Source organism: Microtus ochrogaster, linkage group LG2, assembly GCF_000317375.1.
Source record: "Microtus ochrogaster isolate Prairie Vole_2 linkage group LG2, MicOch1.0, whole genome shotgun sequence".
NCBI classification, from domain to species: domain Eukaryota; kingdom Metazoa; phylum Chordata; class Mammalia; order Rodentia; family Cricetidae; genus Microtus; species Microtus ochrogaster.
Window position 1 is genome coordinate 29831841 of NC_022028.1, and position 12128 is coordinate 29843968.

The 12128-nt window shown below is 44.5% G+C and overlaps 1 protein-coding gene across 1 annotated transcript in view; it reads left to right on the plus strand.

Moving 5' to 3' along the window:
* Nucleotides 1-1109: 1109 nt before the first annotated feature.
* The window catches only part of Tm4sf20 (transmembrane 4 L six family member 20), a 13112-nt gene continuing 2093 nt past the window's right edge, over nt 1110-12128 (plus strand). Inside the window, exons 1-3 of the mRNA XM_005360031.2 lie at nt 1110-1292; nt 6674-6739; nt 10766-10917. Of these exons, the coding sequence (XP_005360088.1) occupies nt 1110-1292; nt 6674-6739; nt 10766-10917 (401 nt within the window). The remainder of the gene's footprint in view (nt 1293-6673; nt 6740-10765; nt 10918-12128) is intronic.

Sequence of the window (12128 nt, forward strand, 5' to 3'; positions counted from 1 at the left end):
GGGAATAGAAGGAGGGTTTTATAGCTAGAGCTGGCTGATGTTTGCATGTTTCTTCTGGATGTACTCATTTGAATTTTACTACCCACTCATACGCAGGTGTTGCCTAATGACTCATCTTGCAGAAATAGAGCAGGCCAGTTTCGGTAATAATGAAAGCAGAGACCATCGCTGCCTCTTCAAACATGGCCTCAGTACGTGTGGGAGCCTGGATCCAGATGCTGCTGCAGCTCCTCTGGGCCCCTTGGGGACCACCATCCATGCAGCCTCCCTGGGACTATGGCGGCTATTCGGGAGGAACAAGCACTTTTGCCTCTGAAGCTTCTCCCAACTGATTGAGTCTCTCCATGACAGGCTCACAAGCTGGTAGTAGAAGAGATCATGAAGTCGAAGTCTAGAAAGAGAAATTGTGATACACAGTTCATTGTTTGAATAAAGCCAGACACCATCATCTCTGCTCCCCTCTCACCCATTACTTTTGTCATGGTTTCCATATTTGGTCACTTTCCTTCTAAGGACATCAGCCAGATTTCCCAGATGTCATATGTGGGTCGTGTACAGATTATCTACTTTATACAGCATCAAAAATGCTGTATGTTGTCAAACAGCGCAAACGGAATATCAATGTTTAGAATAATCAGGAATACTTATAGAGGAGTTTTTTCCTAATCTTATACATATTCTTACTGAATAACTCCAAAAGTAGGAATATTTCATACATAATTATATCAACATATGAAACGTAGTTTATTCTAATTGGATATACTTGTCTTTTGACATCTTATAAGGCATTTCAGAAGGAATATTTTAGAGGACTTATGCCAAACAAGTCCATTTTTGTCAGTTTTGACTCACCTATATTCATGTGTAAATTCACCACTTAGCAAACATAGATTTTTTTCTGCCTGTTTTCCTTCATCCTATGATAATATAAAATGATTATTAGTTCCCATCATAATCCTCATAAAATCCTGGCAGACTGAACTCTGAACTGTTTTTCGCAACTCATTTTTCATAAGTGCTAAACTTTAACCAGAACATTGGGATAAAAGGCCAGGCAGCTACACAAGCCCAGGCAGTTGGAGGACGTTTTTAACAGCACCAGGACAACCATGACGTGCTGTGAGGGGTGGACATCCTGCAATGGCTTCAGCCTGCTGATTCTGGTCATTCTAGGAGTGGTTATTAATTGTATACCTCTGGGTATGAGCTTAGTGGAGGGAGACTCAGCGTCCCCAAACCCCATCTCTTGCTATGAGTGGTGGTTCCCTGGAATTATTGGAGCAGGCGTGATGGTGAGTAATAGTTACTTGACTTGACTTCGAGAGGGGGTGAACTGCTTTTTACCGATGTCTTTTGTGTGTGACTTTCAACCTTGCAGCCAACTATGTCTTTATAGGGTACAGTTAGGAAAATAGGTTATCAATGATTTATACTTTATGTTGTGAAGAATGACAATTTTCATAAAAGAAAACTGTGGTCCATCCTAGGGACCTTAAGGCAAAAGCAAAAATAGGTTGATGGAAGGTTAGTACCTACTGCATCTCTTCACAGGTAGGATGACACTTCTGAAGTTTCTTATTTAATAGTAAGGATTTTTTCTTTTCAATGTTTTCCTTCCTTTTATGTGGTCCTGGGGATAGGACTCAGGGCACTACTCAGTCTAAGCTACGCCCCTAGCTCTGTGGGGCGTCTTTTTAATTCCTTGCCTCATCTTTTTCTTTGCCCCATTCTGATTTCTGAGCATTTTGAGAGGGAACACAGCAGCAGTGTGAATGAGAAGCACTCCTACACATGGGCAGTCTTGGAGGCAGCACAGTGAGGCTTAGCCTGCTCCTCAAGAGAGTCGGCCTAAGGCACACAGATCAAAATCCTGGGCCTCTTTTAGAAGCTGCTTGGCCATGGTCGTGGTGTTTTATCACAGCCACCGAAAACATAGACTTTTTGCTTTGGCTATTACATAGATCCCAGAATGCCACAGAAAGCTTTAAGCTTGATAACAGTGAATGGACCTTCTCTGTTGAGATCTGGTACGGAGTGGTGCAACAGTGGTACAGCAAGGACCTGTGGGTGTCCTCAGGAGGGAGCCAGCCCAGCAGGGCCGAGTCTCATTTACATTTTCTCGCAGGGATTCTGGTGCAGCCGGTCTGGGTAGAACCCACTTGTAGAACCCAGTGTTCAGATCTGGAAGAATCTGAAAGACAGCACGTCTGTCTCTGCTACATTACCACAACTAAGTCACGTATCCCAGGGCTCTGTTTTGGTATCTGTGTGATGGGATCAGGGATGCTGAAATGGACAATTCAGCACCTAGGAGCTTGCTTTCATTTGTCCTATCATTTGTATGGTGCATTAGTGGGTCTAGTCAGTGCCAGAGAAATGAGCTTCTGAGAGAGAGAGAGAGAGAGAGAGAGAGAGAGAGAGAGAGAGAGAGAGAGAACTGTAATTGTTGATATTACTAGGGTTTTGCAAATAATGAAACATTGTACTAACTTTTAAAGAAACTCAGAACATAAAAGAAAGAGGGATTCTCTACTTGGATCACGAATTGTTGGAGAAGTGTCTTATGCCTTCCCCACTTCATGTTTTCTTTCTCTCCTCTACTCACACCCCAGGATCTTGTGTTGCTTATGAGTGCACAAACATGCCCAGCTTTGAATTAATCTATTTATATATGTGTTGTACGGACAGCTGCAGGCAGTGGTGAGCCTTCTGATGGATGTGGGTGCTGGGATCCAAGCTTGCGTCTTTCATAACGCCTGAGCCCTCGCTCCCACCTGGGGGTCACCAATTCTTAGTGAAGATCAGTTTCTTGTTACTGGGCTTCTCTTAAGCTCACATAAAGACAGTCTTAGAGCTGAGGTCTTTGCCATACATGTGAAGCTCTTCCACCAAGGAGAGAGGATTAAAAATCTGAAGTCACTTTGTCTGTATGACACTGAGTCTCAAAAAACCCCACCAGCCAGCCCAAAAAAATCCAAAACAGCCCACCAACCAAAACAAAACAAAAATCCTGTACAACAAAACCTCTAAGGCCATACTATATCAAACTTTATATATTACATATATTTATATTTATATACTTGAACCCTTCTGGCATTGCAAAGACATTGAAAAGCCTTCCCCACACATTGATGGCTTCTTCTCCTTTGCTGACAGGAGTGATCTAGCTGTCTGTTTCAGGTAGACACAGTCACAGGAAAAGCATTTTTGCAAAATCTGGGCTACCTCTTCAAACTGCTGTGCCAGGTCTCTTCAGGCTGAACAGCGTGAAGCAACGGCAAAGCATCAGGCCTGCATCCAGTCTTCTAGAAGGGCTCCTCAGAATTGAGCAGGGCTGGCCTCCTCTGCACCTGGTGTAAACAGAATCAGAAGCCAGCCCAAAGCATCAGAGCCATGGTTGCAAAGATCCCAGCAGTGTCCCAGCTGAGATAAGCTGTGTGGGGAAACGCAGCTATCTCCTGATATGAGTTGGTACTGCTCAAACACAAGAGAGGGTATTTTAAAGATTTGCTACAAGTATTAAAGAGCACTAGGTACCACACTGTCTAGTTTCAGCCCCACGACCATCTGGGCTGTAGGTATCTCTTCTCCTTTTCAGACCAGAGAACGGAAGGCTGAGAACATTCACAAGGTCACACAGTGGGTGTGAAGTCCAGTTCTAGATTTATCTAATGCCAAAGCCAGTTAAATGTCATCAGCCTCAGTCCGTGTCCCAGGCCCACAGGGGTCAAAGGTAAAAACCCATAAAGTAAGAAGACCAGGAAGCTGAATCACAGAAAAGGTTACACACCTGCGAAAGGCTTCCCAAGAATCTGGACTCCTTGGACCACAGTTGAGTAGACCTTGCTTCCCCCGATAAATATTCACCAGGGACCATTAAAGTATCAAATGCATGGAAACATTGGCTGCTCCCCATAGGGAGACCCTCAGGTTAGACGTTAGCCCACAAGCAAACAGGTGGGGGACAGCAGCGGTCCGAAGGCAAGCATATTTTCGTGGTCCTGGGCTGCACACAAAAGGAGGAAGTACATCTTTGTAGCGGGAGGTATGTCCTTTGTGATGTCTCTCAAGATTCTGGCTTCTGCAGGGAAGTTTGTAAGAAAGAACTGATTAAGTGTGCTGAGAATACAGTCATAGCCCTTAAATTCTATGCACAGTGCTCCATTTCAAATTAGGGTCACGTTAGAAACGGGGGATTTTACAGGAAATTGCATATGATAGAAACTCTTGGGCTCATTACTGATTACTTTATGAAGTCATTTATGGTTTTAGAACCAACCCAACTCAGAGGCGAACCTTTTTATCTTTTGAAACTCTAACCAAGTAAAGCATCATGTAATTAATTATCCTTAACATTATTATTACTAAGGGAGGGGACATCAATATAAATGTTACGTGATCAAGCATTAAAACCATTTAAAAATGTTCCTTGAGAAATATAAACAGAAAAGCCCTTTTACTTTATGTAGAGTTAATTATAAGCTGGGCCTTAATCATTCCTTTTATTGACTTTACTCATTACATCAGGGTAATTTGTCAGTCAGTTATTAAAACCTTAGTGGAGAGCAGATGATGGCAAGTCAAACAGATGAGATTGCATGCAGAGCCTTTGCCAAGCAGAGCTTCTGTGTTCATGCTGAGCTGTGCCTTTGCCTTGCATGTTGCCTTCATGTTCAAGAGCCTCTAGGATTCCCCAAAGCTTGGCTTCTATCACAGTTTCCTAACTGTCTATGGATCCTGTGCACCTCCTTGATGAAACTGTACCATTTCTAAAACTGGTAGAAAGCATGGGCTCCTGCCAAGAAAATGAATAGTAATTACTTATACAAACAGGAAAAGCAAGACTGAATTTCACAAAAACGCATGTATTTAAATATGCTCAGGAATCACCAACTATGCAACCCTATCATTTTTATGCAATTCTATAGATAATATGCAAATGAATAGGGTTCCAATAAACCTTTATAAAATAAAGCGACAGGGGTGGGGAGTGCACGTTCACCAGTTCCTGTTCTACATGATTTTTTATGTAAGATCAGAAAGCAGTGTCTTCTGGAACAACCAAAAAAAGCAGAACGTATAAATGCTGACAGATTTCTTCTTCCTTTTCTTCTGGGCTCTCAGCTATGCATAGGGCGGTTGGGGTGCCATATGTATGCATGACTTCGGAATTGGAAAGGCATCAGTATTCAATGTGTAAGCAAAGCCTGGCAACAACCCAAAGGACATGGAGTGAGCACAGGATAAGATGGGGTGACATGTGTTGGGAAAGCTGCCTTGTGAGAGGCATAAATCTGTGTTCTAGAAAATACAGAGGTGGATGTGACGTTGGAAGAAAGTGGGGGAAGGGACCGTTAGAAGGAGCGTGCCATGAGCAAGGGTGGTGGGGTTCTGGGGACCAGAATGGGGCTTTATGAACTTTAAGGATCCACTGATGTGGGGCAGTGGCCAAGAGTCTGGCTTTGGCTCTGAACACTCCAACTTTCTTAGGCAAGTTCCTCAAACTTGCTCCACCTGTTTTGACAGTGGCAAAATGGGGGAGGGAGATAGGAGGAACATTAGCGCTACATCAGAGGATGGTTATGAGGGTGACACAAACCAAAACACATTCAGTTCTAATAGCGTCTGCTATGTAGTTACAGAGCCTGGCCATGCTAGCAAAGCAGACGGTAGGGGAACCAATCCAGGGTAGCTGAGCTGAGCTGGCAGACACCTTCAGTCAGAGCTAAAAATTCACAAGTGAAAGGAAGCAACCGACATTCTGTCCCTTGACGACGCAAAACTCCTCGCCAAGAGTTTCCGGTCATAGCTGATGCCTAATTCTTTTTAAAAATCGAAAACTAACTCTTAAGAATGTGATACAGTGTAAAGCTCTCCTCAGTTGTACAGAATGCAACTTTTGCCTGTCTTTATTCCCAGCCCTAGGCAGGGAGTTCAAGGCCAGCCTGGTCTACACAGTGAGTTAGTTCCAGGCCAGCCAGGACTACATAGTAAGATCTCGTCTCAAACAAAGAAACAAACAAAAAAAAACTCCAAAGAGTTCTGAACATCAGTGTACAGCAAAAATCAGCACATACTAAGGATGCAGGCACAGAAAAGAGCAGGTGGGACCAACTGTCATTCTCATACACAAGCTGGAGGAGACTTAGCAAGATGCCGGAGGTCAGGGGAGCAGAAAGGGAGGCTCGTGGGAGCTACGGTGAATTGGTCCCTGCCAAACGCCAGGCAAACAAACGGTCAATTTCTTTCTTCCCCAGTTGACTTGTTTAATTTATGGGGAATTAGATATGGCTGGAGGTTATAGTAACTCAAGGAAAAGAGGGAGGGGAGATATAACAGGGGAGAGAAAGAAAAGCGGAGTAGGAGAGAGAGGATGACAAGGTAAGATTGGGGTGATAGAACCAGTCCCTCTAAGACTCATGCATCAATAAGCCATCCTACTCTAATGAAAATCCAGGAAACTATAGCCACCTCTGAGTAAACAGGAGCTCTCATCCTTTCAATCTTGACCGACCGGTGATAAGGTTCACAACACAAGGATCTTGCCAGATTTTCTCTTTTGTTCTCCAGAGCCCTGAATTCTCCCAAGGGGCAGTCCATGGGAGGTGCTGATGATGGGTTTTCATCAGGTAAGAAGCGATAGCACTCATCTTTCCTTTAACATTCTTTCCAGGCCATCCCAGCAACAACAATGTCGTTGGCCTCCAGAAAAAGAGCATGCTGCAATAACAAGACAGGGGTGAGTAACAGGCGGTGGGCTTGGAAGCTGAAGTACATTAACAGCCTACGGCATCCGAGCCATCAGCATCTGCTGGGCCTCAGTCTTGGACAAATATTGTTGGAGTTTGTTAAATAGTCATATAAAGCTTTTTTTTTTCTCCTAGAGATTTAGCTTTGAACCAGGCAGTGGTGGCACAAGCTTTTAATCCCAGCTTTTAATCTCAGCTTGGAAGGCAGAGGCAGGTGGATCTCTGTGAGGTCGAGGCCGGTCTGGTCTTCACAGCTAGTTCCAGGGTAGCCAGAGCTGTTACTCAAAGGCCCCCTAAACAAACAAACAAGCAACAACAACGGAGACATCTTGCTTTGGAACTAGCCTTTGGTCCTTTCCTCAACCTTCAGTTCACCTGAAGAATTGGAGGTTTTCTAAATGAGCATTTCTGTCACATCCAGAACTGTGGTCAATTTCATAACACTACCATGCTTGTCTGAGTATTGAATAAACTACTCAGGGCAAACGCACCCTCACGTTTTTACTGAACATGGAAAGGTTCGTTTGCTAGGTTAATCGCTCTTACTTCACACTATTTGTTCTTAAAGGGAACATCAATTATTTTTCAAACATTTAATACCTACCATATTTAATCCCTCAAAACCCTAATGTGGGCACTGGTCAAGTCTTAGTTTATTTTAATTAATAATTAATTGATGGAGAAAATTTTTAAGACAGATTCTATACAGTCCTGGCTGTCCTGGAACTCACTATGTAGACTGGGTTGCAGAGATGCACCTGCCTCTGTCTCCTGATTGCTGAGATTAAAGGTGTGTGCCATCATGCTTGGGAGATCTCGTTGTTGACCAAGACACTAATGATCAGAAAGAAGAAAAAAGGAAATAATTCACCAGGGTAGCACAGTGAATATTTTTCTAATCTAAACCCACCAGACCACCAATTTCAGCCCTTACACTATTTATACCATGAACAGGACACTGGGGTCTAATTCTTCAAGGCAGGGGCAAACCAATGACAAGCACCTATACCCACTGCGTGGAGCTGAGGTTGGCAGAAAGGCTTTAAATCCATGGTTCCCATTCAGATGAGAACACACACAGATCTAGGGAGATTTCAAACTTGCGAGCACCGGAGTGGATCCCAAGAGTTTGCATGTGTCAATCTTCAGAAGCACAGGGTGATTTGGGGAAGAGCCACTGTCCTAAAGCGGATAATGTCCCAGACAACATGGGTTGTGTTATAACGTCTTTAAAAATTATTTTATGCATGTGTGTGTTTTGCCTGCACTTATGCCCCTGCCTGTGGAGGCCAGAAGAGGTATGGGATCCCCTAGAATTGCAGTACAGTTACAGAGGTTGAGCTGACACATAGGTGCTGGGGATTGAATCTGGGGCCTCTGAAAGAAAAGCAATCATGTTCAATTACTGAGTCTCTCTCTCTCTTTCTCTCTCTCTCTCCCCTCCCCCCTACTCCTGGCATTCTCTGTTTTTCTAGGATTACAATAATCACTTCAACTATGGTATTTTCAGTCTGACTTTGTTCCTGCTACTTTGCAAGTATTCTGTGTTAGGCTTTGGTTTCTACTCCCTGTCACTTTTGTTCCTAAAATACCATATCTTAGTGCAGATCGACCTCACTTCTGTGTGATACTCACAAATTCTCAAGATGTCTCGATTTACTTCTGATTCTTTGAACTCGAAAAGTAACCAGCACATGACTTGTTCTTAACCCAAATTTCTATTAACATTTTTGCACGTACTTTCATAAACAAAAAAAAAGACATAGTCTTTTAAATGGTTGGTTAAGTTCTGTTTCTTTCAAGGACACAAGCAGGTTGGGAGAGCCAAGCTATTTGTTGTTTTTCAATTATGTCTCTGTGAATATGCACGGTGAGGGCCCTGCCCGAGGAGGTCAGAAGAGTGTGTTAGATCCCCTGGACCTGGAGTCACAGGATGTGAGATAGCGGATGCTGGAACTGAACTTGGGCCCTCCGAAGAGTAGTATGTGCTCATCCCACTGAGCCGTCTCTCCCTTCCTCAATGGAGCCACTTTTCATGTAGACACTAGCTTTAAGTTAGGAGGTCGTTTTGTTCACACTAATCTGAGTTGTATCCAGTTCAGTCATGCTTCAGCAAAACCACGGGCCATTCAAAGCTGAGCGTCTGCAAGGGCTGCTGGGGGTGGGGGCACGAGGCATTCTGTACCATTGCTGATGCTGTTAGCGATGGTCCTGGCCACTTAAACAGTGATCGCCTGTTTATGTTAATGTCCTTAGCAATGCTTTCACTTGCTGGCGGTCAGGGGTTCAATCAAGTTACAGTTGGTACCTTCTGGGTCTAGATGAGACCAAGGCGCCATGAAATTCTCCTCCCTTCTTGGCAGGGGACACCAGGACTTTCTTCCAGTTGTTCCTGCTACATCCTCCTATTTAAGAGATCTTTGCTTCCTTCCCTTTTTCTTTCTCAATAGGATTTTTCTCAATCACTTGAAGAGTCCTCACTTTGAAACTGTGTAGCAAGGTTCCCTCATAGTGGCCAGTCAGAGATAACAGGCACTTCTCGGCAGTAAATCTGGTTGCTTGCACAAGTCTCAATAGCATTGGAGAATCAGGATTTACAGTTGATCCTAACTCCCCTTACTGTGTGCTTTCAGCTAAGGATGCTAAGTGACAAGGACCTGGGCACCAATATTTCCTAGACAGGTTGCCTAACAAGCTGTCAATCTCTTCCTTTCTAGTTTTCTCTTCCCCAAAACGAGAATACTGATAGATCTGCTAGGGTTGCTCAAGGATTGCATGAGGTAGTGCACACGTGGTCCTATGCCCTTCCACATACCTGCCTGATCCTGGGGGTCTGAAGCACACAATGATCAGGAGCTAAGAGTTTCCCATCAGGGAAGGAAAGTCTTTTCTTGCTTCAAGTTTGACTTTGAAATAATCGTATTCACTAACAACTTTGTGAAACATAAAAATTAGGTTTTTGTTTTAGAAGGAAACACATTCAACATTATTTTTTTTTTTACACCAAATTCCACACTCTGTGTGACCCGGATTCACGAAAGGCACAAACATTCCCTCCATGGTATTTTCAACTGTGGGCAGATTTAGACCCTCCACCCATATCCCAAAGGGTCACGTGGTGTTGTTGAGACAGCTTTTAGTCGTCATGCGGGATTGGGAGGATGAAGTGATACTAGCATATGCTGGGTGGAGACCAGGGATGATGATGCATTTCTCCCCACCTTGAAGAGCCCCCCACGGCAAAATGCCCACTTCGCTGTGCACAGCTGGGTAGCTGTGCTCTCCGCCCTGCTGCTGACAGATAGGTTAAGGATGGTGGCCACTGGCCACTTACAGCATCGGGAGCCAAGAGATCAGGAATCAAAATTTAGGTGGCTAGGAACCAGCAGAGGGCTCAATGTGGTTAGAGCTCTATAGGAGGAAGGAGGAGCCAGCTTCCGGTGAGCAGAGGGAATATAAAAACCCAGGGGAGAGAAGTTGAGATTTTTCCAGAGACACTGGTAAGTGTAATCACCTCTTGGCAACTGTAATTCAGCGGCAGACTTTGATCTCTGCCCCTCCCCTTCATAAATCCACACCTAATCAAACTGCAGCCTCAAGACTCAGGACGACACGGGGCTAGGGAAATGGCTCCCTCAGTAAAGTGTCTGACATACGAGCCTGAGGATCTGAGTTTGGATCCCTAGGACTACTCACCTGAAGGCTGTGTACAGGGGTACCCCCAGCATTAGAGGGGCAGAAAGGTCGGCATGGAAGCTCACTGGCTGGCTAGCCTGGCAAAATGGTTGAGCTCCAGGTTCAGTGAGAGACTCTGTCTCAAAAATAAGGTGGAGAATGATGTGATAAGGGAGAACACCCAACATCAATCTTGTTCACCCCCCCCCCATGAACACACAGGCATGTGCAGAACACACCCACTCAAACATGTACAAGCACCACACACATATAAAAACTCTAGGAGCACAGACCGACTTGAGAGGGCAAGGACGTATGACAACGTGGGTTTTGTTTTCCAGATGTTCCTCTCATCGCTCTTGAGCGTCATCACAATCATCGGGGCTGTGTACTGCATGCTGGTGTCACTCCAGGCTCTCGCGGAAGGTCCCCTCATTTGTAACTCTCAAGCCAACAGTACTGTCTCTTGTGAGTTTTCGTTGAGAAACTTAAGGTGAGTAGCATTTTGTCGCATTGTCTCATAGAACTGCAGGTAGCTATGATGCACAATGCTAGGCTTTTCTCCGTCCTGACTTCTCAAACATTCCTAAGGACTTGGTAAATTAATACAAATGGGTGACATCTCACAAGGAAGTGGAGGGGCTGCACGACCCAAATGCTCTGGGTATGATCTCTTCTAAATGGTCTAGTTGATCTCAGGGGACTTATACTTGTTGTGTAAAAATTCATGATTATATGTGTATGTCTCTTAAAAGCTCTGGGAATATATACTTAATTTAGATCCTTGGGAATAGCCATGTGTGAGGGGAACATTTACTCTCTACATATCTGCACTTTTTTAAAATTTAAATTTTATGCATGAGTTGTTTTGCCTATATGCAAGAGCATCACATGTGTAGTACCCACAGGAACCAGAAGAGGACACTGTACCTAGAACCGGAATTAAGACTGGTTTGAACTAGTATGTGGATGCTGACATCTAGACCCAGGTCCTCTAGGAGAGCAACAGAGCTCTTAATTGCTGAACCATCTCCTCAGGCCCTAACTATTATTATTATTTTCTCATTATTATTATTGTGTGTGTTTGTAAATGAGGTATCGATGGAGGCCCACAGGTGATGGATCCCTGTAGAATCAGAATCGTGGTCAGTTGGTAGCTGTAAGATGCCTCTGGTTGGTGTTGGGTCCTCTGGAAGGACAGAATGTGCTCTAAACATCTGAGCCATCCAACTGGTCCCTAATTAACCACTAAATTTGTAAACCACAGATGCTTTCATTTTTTTTGTGTATGGCGCTCATGCATTTACTATGCCTGGTATGTGTGTGGACCGCTGTGCAGGTGGGTGCCAACGCATATGGAGGCCAGAGCTTGATGACAGATGTCACATTTCCTCAGATTTTCTCCACTTTGTTTTCCAAGGCAGGCTCTCTCACTGAGCCTGGGGCCTGATGATTCAGCTAGCCAGCCTGCTCCCTTGTTTCTGCCTGCCCAGTGCTGGGGTTACCGGTGGCCACTGTCTTCTGGGTTTCTGTGTGGACACTGGGATTCGAACTCCAGTTCTTAGGCTTTCCCAGCAAGTGCTCATTCATGGGAGCACCATCCCAGCCCTTCCCTTCTGAAACTTAAAACATGAGTAAAACACGGTTCCTTGGACTTCCCACAGGGCAGGGAACCCTGATTGCTCTTTGGGCTGGGGGGGGGGG